The 24,989-nt window shown below is 41.8% G+C and overlaps 1 protein-coding gene across 1 annotated transcript in view; it reads left to right on the top strand.

The window, feature by feature from the left end:
• LOC308073947 (uncharacterized protein) overlaps positions 1-24,989 on the top strand; it is a 79,790-nt gene that overhangs the window by 17,996 nt on the left and 36,805 nt on the right. Inside the window, exon 3 of the mRNA XM_080413240.1 lies at positions 24,035-24,096. Coding sequence (XP_080269366.1) covers positions 24,035-24,096 — 62 coding nt within the window. The remainder of the gene's footprint in view (positions 1-24,034; positions 24,097-24,989) is intronic.

Genomic DNA, 24,989 nt, shown 5'->3' with positions numbered 1-24,989 from the left:
TGAAGAAAACGTATATAAAAATATCAATACTTTGACAACACTACGAAGAACAGAGGCACTCTTAACGCACTCTGGAATGATGCAATGCCTGAATTTAAATTGGCCCACCAGAACGATCTTTAGGGAAGCCCCCATGTAACGGTTGCAGTAGGAATATTTTCAGTGAGCAGCTCCGGTTATTCATATTTTACTGTATTTTCGCACAAGCACAAAAAGAACACAGACAAGCTACCGATTAAATATGATATGTAGCGGTGCCAAGGAGCTGCAAATGCAAATGCAAAAAGAAAAGTCATCAAAGCGGAGAGAGGTATTTCTGTGGGAGCATTCCGTCATGCCGTGTATTTCATCAAATGTTCATGCACTTCTTTCCTTTAACCCGTTTAGACCGGGACATAATCTGTGTAATTTTTTAGATTTCTTTGGCTATTCAAAAATAGCAGATCTACAAGCTCATAGCGCGGCACTCGCGCTATGAGCTTGTAGATCTGCTATTTTTGAAAAAATAAATAAATAGAAAATGTGTGCAAATCTTTCAATGTATACATTTTAAACTCAAATCTTTGGTTCTGCGGGTCCCTGGAACAAAATGTTTTGAGATGGGGGGGTCCATGGACAAATACATATCATTTTGGGTGGTCCTTGACATGAAAAAGTTTGAGAACCACTGATGTATAGCAACATGAGTAAAAAAAAGGATTTATGGATTTAGAAGACATTTTGTAGAATCCCCAGAAGCAAAGATTTTTGTTATATTTTTTCACTTTAGAAAATATATATATTCAAAGATTTGCACAAAATTTCACGATTTAAAATAAATAAATAGCAGATCTACAAGCTCATAGCGGTATATCTGCTATTTTTGAATAGCCCAAAGCATAAAATAATGGCTTAAGTGGTTACACAGATGCGTTCCCGGTTTCAATGGGTTAAGACTTGTTTTGGGATGTGCGTAGGTGGGTGGGGTGCCAGCCAGGACATCTGGAGGTGTTCTCTTCTTATCCCCAGAGAGAGGTGTAGAGAGGCTTGTCGTCTGCCAGTCGTCAGGACTCTAATTGGCATCTGCCTGAGTCTCAAAGTCCCCCCCCCCCCCCCCCCAACCAGCTAAGGTTGGGATCCGTAAGGATATTAACGGTTCCAATTCCTAAACTGTTCACTTAAACGATTCCTACATATTAAAAAAAAAAATGTATTTAATGTTGGCTTCATTCTGATTTTTGATGAGGACAAATTCAATCATCCATGGTACTGCACGGCAGTGACAGCAAATTCAGATTTAGTCTTAAGGTCCTTACACACCGGGGCGTTTTTTTCGTGCGAATAATACGCTTTTTTTAAAAACCTTATAAAGTCAATGCAAGCGTACATGGCGCGAAAAAGCGGAAAAGCGAAGCGAAAAAGCGTCTTTTAATTATTCGGAACGAGTCCGAATTTTGCGTATATTCGCACATTCGCCGGTGTGTAAGGACCTTTAGTCTTTTGAATAACACACCATTTAGTTTCAGTCCTAGGTTAGTCATCTGAAATTGTTTAGCCTTAGTCGACTAAATATCAAAATCTTGTCTTTAGTCTAGACAAAATAAAAAATCTGAAATGATTATAATATTTTTAATAAAAAAAAATATCCCGTGATTTTGCAACCCCATTTTTTTCACCCAGTGCCAATTGTCTAAGTAATCCTGGGCACTACACTCCCTCTGCCAACCTAGGGAGAGCTCAGAGCCGAGCTCAGAGCCTCCTTCAATGCATGAGAGCTAACAACCCTTCTTATCACCCGACAGGGGGGAGTTTCCCCGGTTAGACGTAGCGCGTGGAAGGAACACGTTATTCCAACCAGTTCCTTTCCCATCAGGCACCCCGGCTGACCAGGGGGAGGCAGTATAGAGACCAGGATTACTGCATGTTTTTGTGAGGGTACCTACCCTAGGAGACACGGGGAGAACATGCAAACTCCACACGGAGAGGCCCTTTCGCCAACCCCAACTATGGGCGCTGATGACACGGAGGAGAGAACTACAGCAAATTCTGATTTAGTGTTCTTTTGAATAACACACCATTTAATTGTAGTCCTATTTTAGTCTTCAGAGATTGTTTAGTCTTAGTCTAGTCTTAGTCGACTAAATATCAACGTCTTAGTCTTTTAGTCTTTTAGTCTTAGTCAACAAAATTAACACTGCTGTACGGTATTGCATACATATTGTTATTGTAGTGGTTGTGAGGTTCCAAATGGACACAAATGGACACAAAATGTGCGTGCGTGCGTGCGTGCGTGCGTGCGTGCGTGCGTGCGTGCGTGCGTGCGTGCGTGCGTGCGTGCGTGCCCATGAACGAAGATCCATATCTGTCTGTCTGTCTCTCTGAGTCCCTTATATGCCATATATGTGGGAGATACCTGATCATGTCATCAATATTACGTCATAGACTGGCTTCCAAGCACTATGATAATCGGTATTGCACTTACTGTAGTACTCTAATAACAGGCACAACGGGTATTGCATAACCGGGACTACGCAGCTCCTTGGCACTAAATATCAATATCAGTAGCAGATCGGCAAGCTTGTCGCATCTGCTACTTTTGATACGTTCTTGTGACGCTGTAGTATGATCGTGTAGGGTTAGAATAATCAAATATTCAAATAATCATTTGTAGGATAAAAATCGAATACTTTTTAAAAAAAAATTATAAAAAAAAGATTCTGTTTCAAAGTAGTATTGCCCATAGTAACTACATGTTAGAGAATTCCTAGTGTGGGTGTAATATTTATTTATTCTCTATTTTGCGTTTACAGGAAGTAATTCACAATTGAATTTAAGGGACTTTTGATATAACAAATACACAAAAATGGATTGACCGTGGGTAGGCTCTAAAAGTGTGAAAAACACATTTTTCATTTCACCACGTCTTTAATGGTTTAGTTACAATAATGCAAAAGATGCACATGCTACTGTCTTTGTTTATTTCTGAAAAGGAGTTTATGAGTTTATGGGCCAATGCAATGCTGTTATTGTAACCTATGATTGTCATTTGATGAAAAAAAATTACAAATCCGCAGAACAATTTCACCCAAACAACCCCCCCCCCCCCCCAAAAAAGAAATAATAGTTTTTTAAATAAATATTAAACGATAAAAAAGGGGGCGTGGTCGATTATTCAAATAATCAGTATTTATGAAAAAACACAAAAAGTTAGAATATGGAGATAAGAGGTTTCTGCCCGACAACAACAACAACAAACATAACGGACAGCGCTCCTCTCTGGCCTCCTCCACGAGCCACACCTCAGAGAGGACAGGGCTGCAATTAGGTTGTATACCGGCGGGCGGGACTGACATGGCAGAGCCATTCACAGGAGATCATTCATTGAGAGTGTGGTTTTTATAGATGTGTGTGTTTGTATAATAGTCCCCGGGAGGAATCGTTTCCTCCTAATTATATTTGCACACACTCCTACGGTGGGCGGCGCCGCCTCTCTCCCCGCTCGATGCTTCTGAAATGTAATAAAAGAAGACGCGGTGTTAAACAGATTACTCACGTCCCAGGCAGAGGCTTGTCACGGCCATGATATGGATCGCTTTCATTCAGTGGTGGTAACTTTAAGTACCTTTACTCAAGTATTGCACTTAAGCACAATTGTGAGGTACTTTTACTGCACTTGAGTGATATCTCACGAATAGATTGAGGCCAAATAGTAGCAGAACTTAGCAGATTTTTTTATTACTCCCTGCTCAGCACATTAGCAGTTATATCATTGCATGACATACATCTGCTATTTTCAAAAGAGTTTTATACATTTGAAAACGTGAAATGGGACATTCTGCATAATGAGTACTTTTACTTTTGGTAGTACATTTTGATGCCAATATTTTTGTACTTTTACTCAAGTACATTTTGAATTACGGACATTTACTTGTAAAAGAGTATATCTATATTGCAGTATTGACACTTTTACTTGAGTAAAACATTTGAGTACATTTTCCACCACTGGTTGCTATACTTTTACTTCTACTTTTAAGGACAAAATCAGAGTACATCTTCTTCCACTGGTTTCAGTCAGCTGAGTCTGCTGTCTTTGCATGGCAGGCAAATGACCCGGGGCAGAGCTCTCTCGCTGAACCTGCTGCCTGGCCCTATCTTAAGTAAACATGAGTGATACAAAACAAACCAGACGAGGGTAAAGAATACAGGCAAATATTCGGTAACCAAAATGTAAATCAGTTAGATAGATTTCACTTATGCCACGGGTCTTCAACAGGGGGTCCGGGACCCCTAGGGGGTCCTCAGGGTTACTACAGGGGGCAGGGGCACCAAATATATGCTATTTCTGACGAAGAGGCTAGGTGTAGAGGGAAAAGGGGGAGACCAAGTACGGAAGTTTACTAAGTATTGAGGGTTTAAGACTTATTTTCCGACATTGAACCACTTAAACTTTAAGTGGTTCAATGTCGGAAAATACATGTTGGCATGCATTTTATGTTGGCCAACATATTAAGAGAAAGTAAACAAACAAGCATAAAAACATTAATTTACACAACACTGATGCTGTCAAACAAGTCTATGAAGCTAACACATATACAATATGTAGTGGGGGTCCCTGCTTCATCTCCCTCTCTCAGCTAAGCGGTCCTTGGCATGAACAAAGAAATGAAGACCCCTAACTTATACCATTGTAATCATATGATTTTTCGTGCCAGGCGAGATTTTTCCCCCCTTATGTAACACCAAAGCATATTATATTGAGGCGTGTAATCTCATTGCATGTTCTTGTTCTGCAGCCTGACCCCCGCAGCAAGACATGGGATACATATTTGTCACGTTTTGGTCCGGCCTTTTGTGAGCAGATGGCCCGTCTGGCCGTTCGTTCGTACGTCCACACAACAGCAAGCAGCTGGGTTTATGTTGAGCACACTGAATGTAGGGCTGTCGCGATTAGGACATAATCATGACATCTCTGTATCTGTCAGTCCTTGTCCCTTTTATGCCCATATATGGAGATCCCTGATGTCATCAGTGTATGCCCCCTTTTGTGGCCATATATGGAGCTGACTGATTTGTTTGCTAATGCCATGACGACACATTGAGGTTAGACAACACGCTCCATATTTGGGCGTAGCTGCATAGGGAACTCCTTATATGGTTACGGCTGAGTCATGGTGACATGAACGTGACGTCAGAGGTCCGCCCGCCCACTGGCCGGTCCGCCGGCCAATCCTCCCTTAAAGGGATAGTTCACCCCAAAAAATACTTTTTTTCTATCGATTACTCACCCCATGGAGACTTGAATTCATAGATATTTTTTAATTTTTGTCGCATTCCTAAGCCAATAATTTGATGAACAGCGGACAGGCAGGCAGCGGTTCCGGTAGGAGACACAAAGGGGAGTCTTTGTGTCTCCTACCGGAACCGCAGCCGGTCATAAAATTATTGGCTTAGGAATGCGACAAAAAAAAAAAAACATTGATGAATTCAAGTCTCCATGGGGTGAGTAATCGATAGAAAAAATGTCATTTTGGGGGTGAACTATCCCTTTAAGCCAATTTTAATATAGAATAACTGCAACTGCAAAATGATCTCAAACAATTGCGATCAGTCAATTATGTGATAACTGTGACAGGCCTAACTGTAGGTTGAACAGCCACAGGTGTGTTGTGTCAGCGCAGAGGCCCCAGACACAACACTTCACAACAACACATCATCAGTAGTAAACAGCATCCTAGAGAGGCTCAAATAATGTCACCGGTCCGGATGCTCCAGTTTCTCAAGAAGTGACATCTAAGAAGCTAGAAGGAAATGTGTGGATTGTGAGAAAAATATGGGAGAAACAATGAGAGGAGATCAAAGTAACCGCACGCTCGTAGTATAGCTTCGGTGCCAAAATACTTTGTCAGTGGACGAGAGAGAAAAAAAAGCAATGTTTGGGCAGGAACGCTGCCTTCCTCAGGCTATCAAGATCAATATGAACACGGTCTTCTACAACCTTTGATGTTTGCCAGTGTAGGCCTTTTTGTTTTTGGACAGTAGTTTGCTTATCCAGATTTTTCAATAGGCCTAGACCACCGATTACTGATGTTTTGACTGATATTTTGTGAAAAAGAAAAAGAAAAAGTAAGTGCAACATCTTTCAAGGTAGGGTAAGTGATTTTCTTTGGTTGAGTGTTAAATAGCTCCATATTCTGATAGTACTCATTGCTATAGAGTGTTTGTTCAGTAACAGGAGTCTCCATTACTCTCCAGCTCTTTATTAAACAGAAAATACATTTTCAGGTCGGGATACCAACTTTATCCAATCAGGATAGATAACTCTGTCAGGATACAGATTAAACAAGTGAAATTGGAAGTGAATAAATGAGCAGACAAAATTGGAACTGGAAAACTATAAAATTGAAGCTGAAGCTCTCCTGATTGGCTGAAATTCTGTCACCTACTTAAAAATGTATTTTCTGTTCATTTAAGAGCTGGACAGACAGGGAGACTCCTGTTACTGAACAAACGCTCTATAGCAGTGATTACTATCACAATATAGTGCTTTAACCTTTTAACAAAAAAAAAACGTTTTGTTTTAACCAAAATAATATCATTACCCTAGCTTTAACACATTGAGTGCCATAAACGGTCCGGACCGTTTTTGAGAAGCTGTGCGTTATGTGCCATAAACGGTCCGGACCGTTTTTGGCCCATTTTTTAAAAATGTATTTTTCCCACGTGGGGGCGCTCTAACGAAACTTTGGGATCATACAAGGAGTCTCTGAGAAGGAGAGGCCGGATGTGGATCCATGTCAAAAATGCTTCCGTTCGTCTGCTCCAAATGTTAACTCCTTGACTAAAAGCTTAATATCTCCATTTCTTTTTAACGTGGTGGAATGTTAGTCGGGACCCTCCGCCGTCTCGCATGCACGCTTTGTTTACATGCACTTCTGCGTCGGGGCTTCTACAGCACGAAACATATCAACGTAAGTGGATGGAAGATATGCTGGCACTGAACGTACCCTATTTTAATAAACCTCTGGCACACAATGTGTTAAGTCAGTTTGAAAAACATTTAACTTGCAAGCAAAAGATCAATACAAATAAACACAAATGACTTTTTGATAGATAAAAAGTAAACACATAAGCTGAACTGTATCTTGTTTACCACGTAAACCCTATACGAAAATGTTTAAAACAATAGCTGTGTTGGGGACACCTTGGCTGCATAAAAACAAAACTAATAATTGCCTATCATGCAGATAGCTGTAATATACTACCTCGTGCTTACAGCGCCAGAGCTGTAAGAACAGGGCGTTCCAGGTGACATTGAGGGAAAACGGATAGGGCCGCCACTGCAAAAAAAAAAAGAAAGAAGAAATGTCAGTGTCAGCTGACGTTAAATGATATATAATAAGACAGCAGACTCAACCTACCGAGCCCCCTGGGCACCTCATACAAAAAGCAAGGTCATTTTCATAAACCAAAATCATCTTCTTTGCTCCCACGGCACTACTACAGCAGTACCACCATGAGCTTAACCCATCAAGACCGGGAACGCATCTGTGTGTGTCATTTTTCGATGCCTTTGGGCTATTCAAAAATAGCAGATCTACAAGCTCATAGCGCGGCACTCGGCACTTGGAAAATGAGCGTGAAAATGTGTGCGAATCTTTGAATATATATATATATATATATATATATATATATATATATATATATATATATACATTTTTAACTAAAATCTTTGCTTCTGGGGGGTTCCCTGGAACAACATATTTTGAGATGGGGGTTCCGTGGCCAAAATACATTTCGGGGGTCCTTGACATGAAAAAAGTTTGAAAACCACTGATATTATAGCAACGTACGTTTTTTCAAAAAACTGTTAGGATCTAGAAGACATTTGTAGAATCCCCCAGAAGTGAAGATTTGAGTTAAAGACGTTGGCTTTCAAAAATATATAAGATTTGCACACATTTTCACGATTTCTCAAAGAAATAGCCAAAGACATCTAAAAATGACACAGAAGCGTTCCCGGTCTTAATGGGTTAACTGGCACAGGCAGTACAGCACAGTAAATCCCTTTTGGGATAAATCCTTTGACTGCTAGAGGCATTACCATGTCCTGTACAGCAGTGGATTTCAAACTTTTTCAATTCAAGGACCCACAAATTGATGTTATTTGGCTGCAGACACCCCATCTGAAAAGATTTTGTGCCAGGGACCCCCAGAAGATAAAATTCATTAAAAAATAATGTTACATAAAAAAAAATTAAAAAAAATGCAGATGTACAAGCTCTCAGTGTAGCACGAAGTGACGCGCTGTGAGCTTGTACATCTGCTATTTTTGAATAACCAACGTATGAATGGATAAAGAGGTCAAAATGATTGTGATGCTATGTTAACTACTTTTGCTGGGGACCTCCCGGAACCCACCCCTCCACGTGACCCCAAAGTGGTTCTCAAACTGGGGTCCGGGGACCCCCAAGGGTCCTTGACGGAGTTCCAGGGGGTCCACAGCTAAATGATAGATTAGGAACCAAATAGACCCTAAATGGGTCTGTAACTCAGAGAGTGTACAAATGGAACCAAATGAACCCTTACGGGTCCATTTGGTTCCATTTGTACACTCTCAGAGTTAAATTAACATTGATTTTACAATATAAATTGGGGTCCCAGAGATGCCACTAAATGGGGGTCCGTAGCCTCTAAAATGGTTGAGAATCACTGCTAGAGCTGTAAAAATCTTCTCTTATGGGGGTCCCTGGCATATCTTTTCAAATTGGGGTCCGCAGGCTAATAAGTGTCAATCTGGGGGTCCTTGACATGAAAAAGTTTGAGAACCACTGCTGTACAGAACTGTCCTTTAAAAAAAATAAACAGAGGGATTAGCAACACATATTTTTTTCAGTTTGCAGAAAAGAACGTCACAGCTATCTTTACGGACATGGGAAAGTGATACAGCCATGAAGCATGCTAATGGCGGTTGTGCATGCTCTAGATGCGGTTTGAGATATCCTCCACTGTCTGGTGGCAAGTAACCTTGTATGTCCATTGTCCAAAACTGTTACTTTTCAGGAAAGGGGAAGAAGAAGCTGTGTTCTAAATGGATCCAATGTAGTTATTATTTATCAATATTTATAAAACCCATAGACGCACTTAACAACTTTCAAGTTTTTTAAATAGCAAAAATAGCAGATATACAAGCTCACAACGAGTCACGTTTGTAGGCTATTTTTGCAACCTTTTTGTGACACTGTAGTATTACGAAGTAGGGCATTAATTCATCTTTTTTTATTGGTGGGGGGGGGGGGGGGGCAGCTTTGCCGAGCATTAGGGCTAGTTCCCTTGGTGGTGTAGTTGATGTGTTTGTAATTGAAAGTTTTCGCACACCTTAATTTGATGAACAAAACCCAAGGGATAAGAAAGTTCTGACCTTAAGCTGAGATTTCTAGAGTGTTACCTTAAAACCAAGCTTCTCTGGAGGGCTGAAGTTTGTTTTGAATGGCTTACTGCAGTCCTCCGGAGAAGAATGCCGCAGTAGCAAAGTAAAAACAAAAAAAAAACTGTCTGTTAAAGGGATAGTTCACCCCCAAAATGACGATTAGTCACTCCATGGAGACTTGAATTTGTGGATGTTTTGTTGTTTTTGTCGCATTCCTAAGCCAATAATTTGATGACCGGTTCCGGAACCGCTGCCTACCGGTCCGCTGGTCATCAAATTATTGGCTTAGGACTGCGACAATTACTATCCCTTAGTTGAACTACTGTATCCCTTAGTTTAAAACCCCCCTTTTCCGTCGAGGGCTCTGTCTCAAATCTGTTTTTATCTCTCTTGTTTTAACTCTCTTTCAGCGTTCTGCTGGTTGTGAATTAAGTAGTTTTGGTCCTCAGAGTTTTGAGTGATCGTTCAGTTGAGTAGCTTCTCTGAAAGGATGCAAGCAGCAGAGCCTCCAGGCTGTATCACAACAACACAAAGAGACAGTGTAACATCTCAAGGGGCTAATACATGCTGAACCAAAGTCTGACAAACAAGTTCTGAATGTTATTAAGCATATACTTACACTGCATATTTCTGAGGTGGCTGGAAGATATGAGTCATGACTGATGGAGAGAGAGAGAGAGAGAGAGACAAGGGCAGGACAGGAACAGACGGAACAGACTGTGTTGGACATGCAGTCATGTGTTTTTAACTCATTCAAACCGGGAACGCATACTGCGTACATTTTTACCCACAGTATAACCATAATTTTATACTTTGGCTATTCAAAAATTGCAGATCTATAAGCGTGCCGGGCTACGAGCTTGTAGATCTGTTATTTGTTTTTAAAAATCGTGAAAGTTTGTGCAAATCTTTGAATGTATATGTTTTTTAAAGCGACTTTTTCAAAACTCAAATCTTTGCTTCTGGGGATTCTACAAATGTTTTGAAAAAATACTCATGTTGCGGTTCTCAAACCTTTTTCACGTCAAAGGACCCTCAAAATGATATGTAATTGGCCGTGGACCCCCATCTCAAAATATGTTATTCCAGGGAAGCAAAGATTTGAGTTAAAAATGTGTTCAAAGATTTGCACACATTTTCATGATTTTTTCCCCAAAAAATTGGGCACTCGGTGCCACGCTAGATCTGCTATTTTTGAATAGCCAAAGAAACCTGAATTGGCACATTTGCTTTCCCGGTCTTAATGGGTTAAAGGAAATGATTATGCATGTATGTGATGTTTCAATAAGTATATGACTTGTACTTCAACAGTGACATCCCGTATGTTTGGGCCTATATAGTATCCTTGATAAAATAGAGTGCATGGCATCACAATCATCTCTCTACAAGCGTATGCAGCTACTAGAATTAATCAGTATAGATCTATGCAGATATTGGCTGGGGCGCGGTATCTGCCCCCCAATAATTCTGATACAACAAACAATCTCTCTGCCTTTTTCACTGGACTGTCTACCTGCTTGGCCATACATGGGCAACTGGCGGCCCGGGGGTCACATCTGGGGGGCCCCCACCTTCACTTAATGCGGCTATGCAGCCCGCAGGTTAATATCAGAATACTGATTGATTTCAGCGGTTACAATTGCAAACATGACCCGCTTTAATTACTTCAGTCTATATTAGTAGCTTAATGACTAGTATTAAAATTCTATTGTCTCTTGTCCAATGTATTTGTATTTAAGCTTATAAAGTTAACATAAGTATAACTAAATGCATTTGAAATTAAATAAAAATATAACTTTTCAGGATTCCAATTCCAAAATAGCAAAAAAAAAACGGGATTCCAATTAAAAAATAGCAGATCTACAAGCTCAAAACGCGTCGCATTGTGACGCGTTTTGAGCTCTCTCTCTCTCTCTCTCTCTCTCTCTCTCTCTCTCTCACTCACTCACTCACTCACTCACTCACTCACTCACTCACTCACTCACTCACACACACACACACACACACACACACACACACACACACACACACACACACACACACACACACACACACACGGAGAGAGAGAGAGCGCACTTTGGCAATGTAAACATATGTTTTCTCAATAAAAGCCCTGGGCTGGGAGATCTTCAAAAAGGCATGGGTCTGTCCTGTCCCTTCATAGAGCCCATTGATCAGTTTAGCCTAATTGGTCTTAGTTGACCAACTCGACTTTGTTTGTCGATGTCGTTTGTTCTTTAAACTTCACGGCACGCTGAATTAGGTAGGTTATTTCTTACGCAACGATGCACACATCTCTTATAAGCTCTAGATTTATCCCATTAATTCTACCAGTCTATATAACCTTGAATTTCTAGCAGCTTGTAGAATCAAACTTTACGAGGCTCCGTTCTCAACTTTCTAATCTCATGTGAGATCGTACACAATTTTACAGATTAGTTGACCATATCCTATGACTAACAGACAACTAAGAATGTATTTAGTCGAGGACTGCTCTGGTCTACTATGGCAGTTGACAAACCTGAGCTCACACAGTACCAGTACCAGTATCAGTACCTGCTTGTGTAGTTAATGTTTACTTGTCAAATGTTTTACTTAAGTAAAAGTATCAATACTGCAATGTACTGTAGCAATACTCTGTTACAAGTAAACGTCTGGAATTCAAAATGTACTTGAGTAAAAGTACAAAAGAATTGGTATCAAGTAAAAGTACTAAAATGTTTGAAAATAGACGATCTACAAGCTCTCAATGCGACGAGTTGTGAATCAGAATCAGAATCAGTTTTATTGTCACATCACAGGTTTACAAGGTAAAAAAGTGGGTGAAAATCTTTTTTGTACATCGTTCCCATCGCAACGTTAGTTAGTTTCCATAGAAAGAAGAGGGGGGGGGGGAGAAGAAGAGGGTGGGGGGCAAGTGGGAAGGAGATCAAAAAGAGAGCAACAGAAGGCCAGACAAGTTATCTACATATTTACAAATTACCTGAGATAATAAAAAACTAAAAAAAAACTAAACTAAGGTGCCTGAGCATAGCAGCAATGTATTGTATACTGTGCATGTTATACTTATACTGTGCATGATAGACAATGGACGTTAAGGTGCTTAGAGGAAAAGGAGCACAATTTAAAAAAAAATAAAAAAAAGTCAGTGCGTTATACAAGGGATTAAGGTGCAAAAGGTCAGTGCGTGTCCACCTAGAGTGGACTGACCCTAGTATAATCCGCAGGTAGCTCCATGAGGGAGTGCAACAAAAAGTCATTTGTACCTGGTGTAGTCCACAGGTGTGTCCGAGGGGGGCTAAAGTCCAAGTCATTGTCCCTGGTATAATCCACAGGTGTGTTCAGGAAGAGCCAGAAAAGTCTGCGCCGCCTGTTGTCAGGCTGCTGAACAAGGCCTATGCCTCATTCAGGCTTATGCCCCATTCAGCATTCTGACAGCAGCCGGATTGAAACTACACCAGAACCTGGTGGTGGAACTCTTGATACTGCGGTAGAGCCCCTTGCCCGGTCGCGGTCGTTGTAGGGGGTTGAACAGTCTGTGACTTGGGTGGTGCTTGTCCTTGATGATGCGCTTGGCTTTGACCACGCACCGCTTTTTGTACAGTTCCTGGAGCGCTGGGAGCTCGAGTCCCATTATCCGCTCTGCCGATCGCACTACTCGTTGTAGGCTGATCTTTTCTCGGGCAGTGCAGTTCCCGTACCAGGCCGTGACACAGCCTGTTAGGATGCCTTCAACAGAACTGTTGTAGTACAGCCTGAGGATGCGATGTCCTACTCCGAGCTTCTTCAGGCGGCGGAGCCAGTACAGTCGCTGCTGAGCCTTTTTCCTCACGTGTGTGGAGTGCGTCTCCCATTTGAGGTCCTCCTCGATGTGTACTCCGAGGAACTTGAACTCGCTGACCCTTTCCACTGCAGCACCGTCGATGAGGATGGGCGCATGGTCTCTCCGCGGCCTCCTGAAGTCCACGATCAGTTCTTTGGTCTTGTCGACGTTAAGAGAGAGGTTGTTCTCCCGGCACCAGCGTGCCAGTGATTTGATCTCCTCTCTGTAGTCAGACTCGTCGTTGTTGACGATTCGGCCTATCACTGTCGTGTCGTCCGCATACTTTATGATGGTGTTGGAGACATGTGTGGCTATGCAGTCATACGTGTACAGGGAGTAGAGGAGAGGGCTCAGCACGCATCCCTGGGGTGCTCCGGTGTTGAGGGTCAGGGGGTCGGATGTGATGCTGCCCATTCTCACCACCTGATGTCGGTTGGACAAGAAGTCCTGTATCCAGTCGCACATGCTTGGGTGTAGCCCTAGGTCTCTGAGCTTTTTGTCAAGTATTGCTGGGACAATGGTGTTGAATGCTGAGCTGTAGTCCACGAACAGCATACGTACATATTTGTCCTTCAGCAGCTTTTTGTCCATGTGCGAGAGGACGGTGTGGAGAGCCATGGCAATAGCGTCGTCGGTGGATCTGTTTTTGCGTTATGCATACTGCCACGGATCCAGCGAGGCAGGTAGCGTGGAGCTGATGTATTCCCTCACCAGTTTCTCGAAACACTTGCTGACGATCGGGGTGAGAGCAACAGGTCTCCAGTCGTTCATGCATGTCACTTTGGCCTTTTTGGGAATGGGCACAATGGTTGACATTTTGAACCCTGAAGGGACCACAGCCAGGGAGAGGGAGAGGTTAAAGATGTCAGCGAAGACACCCGCCAGCTGGTCTGCACATGTCTTAAGGATCCGGCCTGGAATCCCATCAGGTCCGGCTGCCTTGTGGATGTTGACCCGTGTGAAGGCTGTACGCACTTCTCTCTCCGAGATGGTTAGAGGGTTCTCCTCTGCTGGTGCTGCTGATGGCCCCGCTTGGCTGCCGCGGTTGGAGCTGATCTCAAACCGGCCGTAGAAAGTGTTCAGTTTGTTGGGGAGGGAGGCAGGCGGGTTCACCTCGCTTCTGGTTCTTGTTTTGCAGTCTGTCAAGGTGTGTACCGCCTGCCATGTGCTCCTGATGTCGCCATTGCTGAGTTTGTCTTGCATCTTTTTTGTGTAGGCCTTTTTCGCCTTCCTGATGGCGCTGTTTAGGGCCGCGCGCGTCGTGTTGCGCGTTTCCACGTCGCCAGATTTGACACCAGCATCCCGTTCATGCAGATGTGCACGTACTCCGCTGTCCATCCATGGTTTCTGATTGGGATAGATCCGAACTGTCTTTTTTGGGACTATGTCATCTATGCACTTACTGATAAAGCCAGTGACTGAGTCTGAGAGTTCGTTGATGTTATTCCCAGCGGCGTTCTTAAACATCCCCCAGTCAGTCTGGTAGAAGCAGGATTGTAGCATAGCGTCTGTGTCCTCAGACCAGATTCGGATTTCCTTCTCAACGACCGGCTCCCTTTTTAGCCTCTGTTTGTAGGCAGGTAGCAGCTGGATGGCGTCGTGGTCAGAGCTTCCTAGCGGTGGGCGGCGGAGAGCTTTGTATCCATCCTTGAAGGGCGTGTAGCAGTGGTCAAGAATATTGTCACCACGGGTACTGCAGGCGACATGCTGGTGGAATTTGGGAAAGACCTTTTTTAAGTCTGTCCGGTTGAAGTCGCCTAGGCAGATGACTGCGCAGTCCGGGTGGCGATTTTCTTGTGCACTGATCGCCTGGTGTAATTCCCTCATAGCTGTGTCCTTATTAGCTCCAGGATGAATGTAAACAACGGCTACAATCACAATGCTGAAGTCGCGTGGTAGGTAGAAAGGACGGCAGGCTATGATTAAAAGTTCAAGGTCTGGTGAGCAGTGACTATCTAGGATTTTAACATCTTTGCACCAGTTGTTGTTGATCAAGGCACAAACTCCCCCCCCACGTTGCTTACCACTCAGTACAGGGTCTCTGTCCTTCCTATACGCGGTAAAGCCAGGAGGAGTGATGGAAGAATCAGATGCTAACTCCGTTAGCCACGTCTCTGTTAGCACAACAATGGACGTGTTCCTTGTCTCACTGTTATACTTTACGCGCGCCAATAAGTCGTCCATAGTGGTCACTGTTCTTGATTCACACAGAGATCTAACGTTCGCTAGCAGGATTGAAGGCAGTGCAGGTTTATATCCACGTTTTGTTGTTCTTACGAGGAGACCCGCTCTTGTCCCTCGTCGTCCTGGTCTTTTCCGTCGCCTCGGGTATGTTGTTCCAGCCGGAACAAAGGGAACCCCTCCCCCCACCCAGCCGAGTGGGAGGTTTTCGGCAAAAAAGTCCGGAATTCTGTGTGTAATCGCTGTGCTGATGTCCATAAGTGCTTGTCTGTCATAACTCCTTAGACACGCGACGGTGTAGGGAAAAAAGAGAAGGCTAAAAAATACTAAAAAGATGGAAAAACGTTGCGATGTTACGGAGCGCGTACGGAAGCGGCCGTTCTCCATGGCGCTCCCAGTCAGATCTACATGTGAGCACTGAGCATGTAGATCTGCTATTTTCAAATAGCCTAGGTATAAAATAGGGCTAAAGTAGTTAATGTATGTTTTGCAATGTAATAATTTACATCTGCAAAGTAACTAGTAACTAAAGTTTTCAAATAATTGTAGTGGAGTAAAAGAACAATACTCTGAGATGTAGTGGAGTAGTAGTAGTAAAATGCTGAAAATTGGAAATACCCCAGTAAAGTAAAAAAATACCTCAAAATTGTACTTAAGTACAGTACTTGAGTAAATGTACTTAGTTACTTTACACCACTGGTAGTTACATGCATGGTTTGCTGCTTGCGTTCTTCTGTTTTTTTTTTTTTTGGGTCAACTACAGCTTGACCGCACACAGCAGCACTAGCAGAACTCCAAATTAAACAGAGATGATTATAATGAGGAGTCGTCCCTTTATGTTGCTTCTGCGTGAGAATGTACTATCACAAATGAACATTTGTGATAGTACAACAGGGATTTCAGATGGATTTTTAGCTTGAGAAACACTGTGTTCTCTTAAATGTTACCCTCATTTCTGCTAGCCTTGTTTTTAGCAAAGATTTAGCCTTTCTGTAACACATGTGCAATGCCCATTTTGTGTGTCATTAGTTGTGTGAGAAAAGAACCGGGCTTAATTAACCCGTTAAGACCGGGAAGCGGGAACGCATCTGTGTTTATTTTTAGATTTATTTGGGCTGTTTTTAAAAAATCGTGAAAATGTGTGCAAATCTTTTAATATATATATTATAATTCTTTTAAAGCGACATTTTCTTACTCAAATCTTTGCTTCGAGGACCACTGATATTATAGCAACATAAATTCTTTCAAAAAACTGTTATAGGATTTAGAAGACATTTGTAGAATCCCCCAGAAGCAAAGATTTGAGTTAAAAATGTTCGCTTTAAAAATATATATTCAAAGATTTGCACACATTTTGCAGATTTTTAGCACAAAAATAGCAGATCTACAAGCATGTAGTGCGGCACCCGGTGCCACGCTACGAGCTTGTATATCTGCTATTTTTGAATAGCCCAAAGAAATAAAAAAATGACACACAGATGCGTTCCCGGTCTTAATGGGTTAAACTAAGTCACTTTAACCGAAGTTCAAGGTTCACTTTCCATCTCACGTCATTGTTCTGGCCATGTCATTATAAGCAAAAATCATTTTTTTTAATGGCAAAAATAAACCGATCTACAAGCTCACAACACATCGCAACGCGTGGCGTTGTGAGCTTTTAGATTGGCCATTTCCGCACCACACCATGTTGTCATACAACAACTCTATACAATAGGGCTTCAGTGTTTCAAATAAGTCTTGTGTACCCCCATTAAACATAATGTCGTTTGACGTCCGTTGATGTCATTTTTCCAGGTTTTTAATCCAAAACGGAGCTCTGCTTTTCGTTAAGCAGCGTGTCTCCAGCCAGACTGACTTCCAACGCCGGTTGTACGGCGTCTTAATAAAGAGTTATGACGGTGACTGCCGAGTGTTTGACGCTTTTATGAAAGATTAGGTCACCAGGCCTCAGGACGTATTCAGAGACACCTTGCTGGATTTCCTTATGAATGTGCTGCTTTGTTAACTGCGTGATTTAATATGGTGTTGTCCAGGCCAAGTTGCTTTGGACAAACGCACTCTACTGCATGATTTAACGTCTCCTTACTGCTGGTTGGCTGTTTCTGAGGAGGCGAGGGCATGCAGTCGCAACCAAAGACAACCTTTGAGTTTGGCATATGAAGATAGGTGGGAAAATTACAAGTAAAGGACTGGTCTTGTATTAAAAATATACTATAAAATTACTTTTGAAAATAGCCAGCGAGGCACGACTGCTATTTTTGATGCGCGGCAAGTAAGCATGAATTGGAAGGATTGCAGAATGTATTACTCAAGTAAAGTAAAACTACCACTGCATGCAGTTGCAACCAAAGACACCCCATATTTTTGGCATATGAAGATTGGTGGGGAAAAAAATAACAGCAGCTATTCCTACTGTAGCCCTGCTTGAAGCAAGTGTAATATCTCCCTTGTGGGGGCCTTCCACTTACATGAGTGGTAGCTGTTCTTGGTTCGAATCCAGCTGGGTGCGCAACTATCACACACAGTACATATTATCACTGTTAGGCGGAAAGCTTTTCGAAAACTGTTTATTTTTAGGAAATGGGGACAAAAAAATAACCTGTGTTCCTATCGATCTAATTTATTTCATATTTAGTCACAAGCTCTTATTAACACTTACCAACACTTTGGATAGATATTTTTTAAACCCAGACCCAGACAGACTGAACTCTTTCACTGCCAGAGTATATACATTAATAAACTCACCCATGCCAGAGATTTTCGTGTTTTATAACCTTTTCAAGTGGTTACAGAAAATGTAGATCCATAATGATCGATCCATCCACCGTGTGTGGACACAGACATGATCTGTGTCCGCTTCCCAGTGGAAAATAATTTCACCCGTGAGGTAACTTTTCTTGCCACAGTCACGCTGAAAATACCATATTTTGTCAAAGATCTGCGTCTTTCCCACCTCCCCAACTGGCCACAGAACATTTATATACATTATGATCGCTTGTAAGGCGGTTGATAAACACAAAAGGGATCAATGTTCATCATCCAGAGAAATTTTTTTTTAACCGGAAGTCCGGAACTGTCGCTCCCTTAGCCAGAGCCCTAAATCCTGAATATGAATTCTTGCCTTCCGGCCAAAGGTTAAAGACCCCTGCAGCTAAAAACAATAGGTACAAATTCTATTTTTTTCTGTTTTTCATGTGTCTATGAGGTTGATAGAACTTCATTAAGCCCCCTGGTGGTGTTTTTATGTTGTTTTATGTCTTCTCTGACTATTTTGAGTTTTTACCTGGAGGCTGAAACCTTGAGGGTCAAACGTGCCAATAGAGAAACAGCGCTTTAGTGACATGGTCAAAATATACCCTCCCCCTCATTATCATAACACAACAGGTGTGGTCATGAGGAGGAGGAGGGACTAGGACAGGTGGGTGGTGAAAAAATCTTCCTCCTAGTATAACCATAATACCTGATGATTATGTTTTGGGGGGGGGGGGGGGATCACTGAAAATCACGGCACCCCGTCTTTAAGTACATTTTGATACCAGTACTTTTGTACTTTTACTCAAGTAATCTTTTAATTCCGGACTTTTGCTTGTAACAGAGTACTTCTACATTGCAGTATTGCTACTTTTACTTAAGGAAAACACGTGAGTACCTTTTCCACCACTGCTATCTTGTAGCTGTGTGTATAGCCACTAGCTAGCTTGTTCATAAAAGTCCTTCACTATGATGTTGATTTGTATCTTTCTCATCCCCCCCCCTCCCTCTTTGTCTAGACACCTCCTTGTCTTGTCATCATTCTATATTGCCTCTCTCTCTCGCCTCCAACTATCATCATCCATCTCACTGTCTCTACTCCATCTGTGATTCACACATTAAGATAACCGTCTGGAATACCAATCTAACCTAGGTTCTGGCTGATATGACTTCAATATCAATAATATCCCCATTATTATTTGCAAACGTTTGCCTCTATTATGAGCAATGAACAATATACTTTTTTAGATCTATTTTTGCATGCCAACATTGTACCAGGAAGTATAATATAAGGGATTAAAAGGGATATTTCTCTTTAAAAAAATATATTATGGTCTACTCAGGATCAGACATGCAAAAGTGTCACTTTTCAGCTACAGTCACCTTTTTGAACCCAAATAGGGCAATTGTGTGACACCTGACCCGAAAGAAAACAACATTTTATCACCTTTTTCACCTCGGGGCTGTTTGCATGCCTGCAGGCTTTTGTGAGCCCCCCAGACAGTTTTTAAGTTGCTTGATTCAGTATTTAGATATTTGATATTCATTTTATCAGACACCCCCCCTTCCTATACAAACCCATTATAACTTCAAACTACATTTTTAACTTGTTAGATTCATCAAAAAACACCCATCCTTGGTTCTGGTGACTCATCCTGCCCTCCTAATACATGATTAATTTTCAAAAAATATATATTAAAAATAAATGAAAAAAGTAATTGAAAAAACACGGTCTCCTCATGTATTAGAAGGACAATATCAGTCACCAGAACCAAGGACGGGTGTTTCCGATGAATCTATCTTCTATGAGCTTGTGAATCTAAGTTTGGTATAGTAAGGGGGGCGTGTCTGATAAAATGAACATCAAATATCTAAATACTGAATCAAGCAACTTAAAAACTGTCTGGGGGGCTCACAAAAGCCTGAGTGGACTATAAAATGACCCCAAAAAATATATATATATATCCCTTTAAATTAATCAGATTAATCTATTGAGTTAATTATTAAAGAAAATCTATTAGAACGTTTTCGTGTGGATTCATTGATATATATGAAGAAAATAAAATGACAAAAAACTGCTTCTCTATTATTCAATTAACATGCCTTACATACAGTACATGAGCAAGATTACGTCAGTTATTGGTCGTAAATATCGGTTCCGATTTTCGCTTAATTGCCCAGCAGCCCTAAGCCATACTGTCTTGAATATACCGATCCGACTCTCTGGCTGAACAGCGGTATTGGGGACATAATGTTCAAGCAGGCTTGTATCCATGCAGGGGATGGAGATTGTGTGTGTGTGTGTGTGTGTGTGTGTGTGTGTGTGTGTGTGTGTGTGGCTCTGTTAACCCTTTCAGTCCGGGAACGCATCTCTGTCATTTTAAGATTCCTTTGGGCTATTCAAAAATAGCAGACCTACAAGCTCATAGCGTGGCACCGAGTGCCGCGCTATGAGGTTGTAGAACTGCTATTTTTAAAAAATCGTGAAAATACTGTGCAAATCTTTGAATGTATATTTTAACTCAAATCTTTGCTTCTGGGGGGGGCTCTACAAATGTCTTCTAAATCCTATCTATAATCAGTGGCTCTCAAACTTTTTCATGTCAAGGGCCCCCAAAATGATGTGCATTTGGCCGCGGACCCCCATCTAAAAATATTTAGTTCCATGGACCCCCCCCCCCCATGCAAATATTTGAGTTAAAAAAGGTTCGCTTTAAAATAATATATATATTCAAAAGATGTGCACGAATTTTCACGATAAGAAAAAAAAAATAGCAGATCTACGAGCTTGTAGATCTGCTGTTTTTTGAATAGCCCAAATAATTAAATAATGGTTAAAAGTGGTTACGCGTTTCCCGGTTTGAGAGTAGATTCACAGGGGGAGTCTTACACAACAACATGTATCAGGTCCAGATGCCACACCGTGCTCTCTGATTGAGGGTCACATGTGGACTGCCACTGTCTCTTGGGAGCTGGATTTGACGCGGGGGGGGGGGGGTGGCAGCCAAACCTTGACCCTCGCACGACAAAGCCATATATTTTCTGCAGTGCCCCCACCCCAGATCAGCACCGAGGTACCACCAGTGTAAAGTAACTTAAGTACACGTATTCGAAGTACTGTACTTAAGTACAATTTTGAGGAACTTTTTACTTTACCGGAGTATTTCCAATTTTCAATACTTTATACTTCTGCTCCGCTACAGCTCAGAGGCAAATATTGTACTTTTACCCCACTACGATTATTTGAAAACTTTAGTTACTAGTTACTTTGTAGATTTTGGTTATTATAAACACAAACACAAAAAAACATAAACACACACTTCAGGCCTGTATTTCGGCCATTTGAAAATAGCAGATCTACAAGCCTAACGTGTCGCGATTGTTAGCTTGTAGAACGGCTATTTTCAAAATATTTTTTAATGCATTTTGAACTTGTGAAATGGGACATACTGCACAATGAGTACTTTTACTTGTGGTACTTTAAGTATATTTTGATGCCGATACTTTTCTACTTTTACTCAAGTACATTTTTAATGCAGGACTTCTACTTGTAACGGGGTACATCTATTGCAGTTTTGATACTTTTATCTTAAGTAAATCGTTTGAGTACTTTTTCTATCACTGGCTACGGCATCTCTGGTGTATTGGTTTCTATGGTTTTCACTGGAATGGAAGGGCTCTCTCTCTGTAACCCAGGACACTGACTTAACACTCGTGCATTTTTGTGCCTAATTCCCACACCAGTGCTGCTGTTGCAACTGTGTAGGACATAATCAACGAACTAGAGACCATGGATGCAACAGTTAATCAAATCGATTTAATCGATTATTAAAAATAGTCAAGAGTCCATTTACCAAATTATTGATTTCCTATTTTTCCAAAAACATTTTAAAATAGAGAAAATAGCTGATCTACCGTACAAGCCCACAGCTTGGCTATTTTCACTATCATCCTATAATCATCATATAATTCTACTGTCTGTCTGTGCATCTGTGCGTCCCCAAAATCTCTTCTGCCCGGTGGCTGGAGCAATTGATCTGCATTTGCACCCAGCCATTGACCATTACCATGTGCACGGAACACCGAAGGCCGTTTTTCGCTTTCCCCAAATGTCAGCTGTTTATTAGTGTTTTTGTGCTAGCTGGCTCCAGGGTTGCCAAATCATGTGCGTGAAACAAGCGCCGGTGTTGCCACATCCGTGAAACAAGCCGACCATCCGTGACGCACTTTGGGTGCTCATATCTCCCGACGGGTATGGCCTAGTAAAGACACTTTTAAAAATGAATTTAGTTTGATATAATCGGGATCTGAAGTCTTATCTCCCAGCCCTAATGGACATATCGGTGAATAACAACTAATATGTGATCCCCGTACTCACCCTCTCAGACTCTTCCTGGTTCCTTTACCGCAGTGGTTCTCAACCAGTGGTGCGGGGACCCCCAGGGGTCCTTGGGGGGGTACCAGGGGGTCCCCAGCTAAATGAGTTAACATAGGGTCACAATCATCATCATTTTAACCACTTAGCTTTGGCTATTAAAAAATAGCAGATCTACAAGCTCATAGCGCGGCACCGAGTGTCGCGCTATGAGCTTGTAGATCTGCTATTTTTGAAAAATCGTGAAAATGTGTGCGAACCTTTGAATATATATTTTTTAAAGCGAACATTTGCGGCCAAATACATATCATTTTGGGGGTCCTTGACATGAAAACGTTTGAGAACCACTGCTTTACCGTATTGCACTGTATGTGTGCGAGCAGGATGGACCACGCGTGCTTCAGGGCACAAGAGCCATGAGAGATGATTATGGGAGGGGAAACAACCAACGGGTTTCTATCTCAACATGAGTGATCTTTAATGTGTAGGGACAGAGATTTGTGTGCGTGCGTGTGTGTGTGTGTGTGTGTGTGTGTGTGTGTGTGTGTGTGTGTGTGTGTGTGTGTGTGTGTGTGTGTGTGTGTGTGTGTGTGTGTGTGTGTGTGTGTGTGTGTGTGTGTGTGTGTGTGTGTGTGTGTGTGTCAGTTGTGTAAAGTAACTAAGTACATTTACTCAAGTACTGTACTTAAGTACAATTTTGAGATATTCTTACTTTACTTGAGTCTTTCTAATACTTTTACTTCTATTCCACTACATCTCAGAGGCAAATATTGTACTTTTACTCCACTACAATTATTTGAAAACTTTAGTTACTAGTTACTTTGTAGATCTTGATTATTAGTACAAAACATGCTTTAAACACTTCAGCTCAATGCATACTTAGGCTACTTGAAAATAGCCGATCTACAAGCTCACAATGCGTCGCAAAGCGACGCATTGTGAGCTTGTAGATCTGCTATTTTCAAAGCATTTTTATACATTTGGAAACTTTGGAAACTAGATTTTCTACAATGAGTACTTTCACTACTTAAGTATATTTGAATAATAATACTTTTGTACTTTTACTCTAGTAAATTGTGAATTCCGGACTTTTACTTGTAACAGAGTAATTCTACATTGCAGTATTGATACTTTTATTTAAGTAAACAACGTGAGTACTTTTCCCACCACCGGTGTGCGTGCGTGCGTGCACAGCAACTCCCTGCATACATACCCAGTGCATCCCGCTGTGTTGCTATGGTGCGTTGACATGCTATATTGCCTTTGGCGGGGAGGTGATTGATGGCCAGTGGAGGATGGATGGATTGGTGCTGCCCCTCGCCGCTACTGTGTGTCTGTGATGACCCACAACTTATGTCCCCCATCCCTGGATGCACACCTTTAATTCACTGCTCTCTCTCTCTCTCTCTCTCTCTCTCTCTCTCTCTCTCTCTCTCTCTCTCTCTCTCTCTCTCTCTCTCTCTCTCTCTCTCTCTCTCTCTCTCTCTCTCTCTCTCAGTTGAGCGGGAGAACGTGCAGAAGAGGACCTTCACCCGATGGATGAACCTTCACTTGGAAAAGGTTTGTGTTGACGGTGTTGGAAGGATGAAGGGGATAAATAACTATGGGAAGCCCATTTACGCACAGCTAAACGGAACAGCTTTCACAGCATCTTAAGCGCACATCTTTTTAAAGAAACGGCCAAAATAAGCAGAATAAGCTCGCGTAGTGAGCTTGTAGATTGTCAATTTTCACTCTACACCAAATTGTTTTGATTTTTCAAAAATAGCAGCTCTGCAAGCTCATAGCGCGGCACAAAGTGACACTATGAGCTTGTAGATCTGCTATTTTTTTATAGTCAAAGTTTTTATCTCGCAAATGGAAGACTAATGGAGAATAATTTCCAAAAGCACAAAAAAACTTGTCGTTCTCGTCATTGGCACCTTAGCAAAATATGACGAGAAATCTTGTTGTTGGCAGTCAAAGAGTTAACTGTCCGTTCCCTTAACGTTTCCCTTTAGCAATTCCTATATTTTTTAAATATAATAAACCCAAGTGTACCCACAGCGTACCGATTTCTACACTCTCAGGATTTTGCTGTGTATTTTGACTTGAGTTTTCGAATGGTAAGTAAATGGACCCGTAGCTCTGAGAGCATGTCATGTTTGGACACTCCGGACTTTTTGCCGTGTTTTTTTTGACAGAGTTTGAATTGTCGACCAATGTTAGCCGCCATAACAAACCCAATTCCATTTCCACCACTCTGATCGACAAAAAACAAACAAACCCAAAAACAATCTTAGTTCCAGGCAGCAAATCAGATCAAATCAAATGGACTGTTATGTGTTGTGTCTGCTGTTACAAAGCGTACAGTAGCAGCAGACCCTGAGCCCGACATGATTCCCCACAGACACCCTGCAGCGTAATATTGTACACCGAGCCGTTGTTTTCGGGGTGGAAAACTTGTATGTCCA

This window comes from Gymnoscopelus braueri, assembly GCF_963280865.1.
Source record: "Gymnoscopelus braueri genome assembly, chromosome: 19".
NCBI lineage: Eukaryota > Metazoa > Chordata > Actinopteri > Myctophiformes > Myctophidae > Gymnoscopelus > Gymnoscopelus braueri.
The sequence above is the reverse complement of the archived record's forward strand: the minus strand, read 5'-3'. Positions and strand labels throughout refer to the sequence as shown.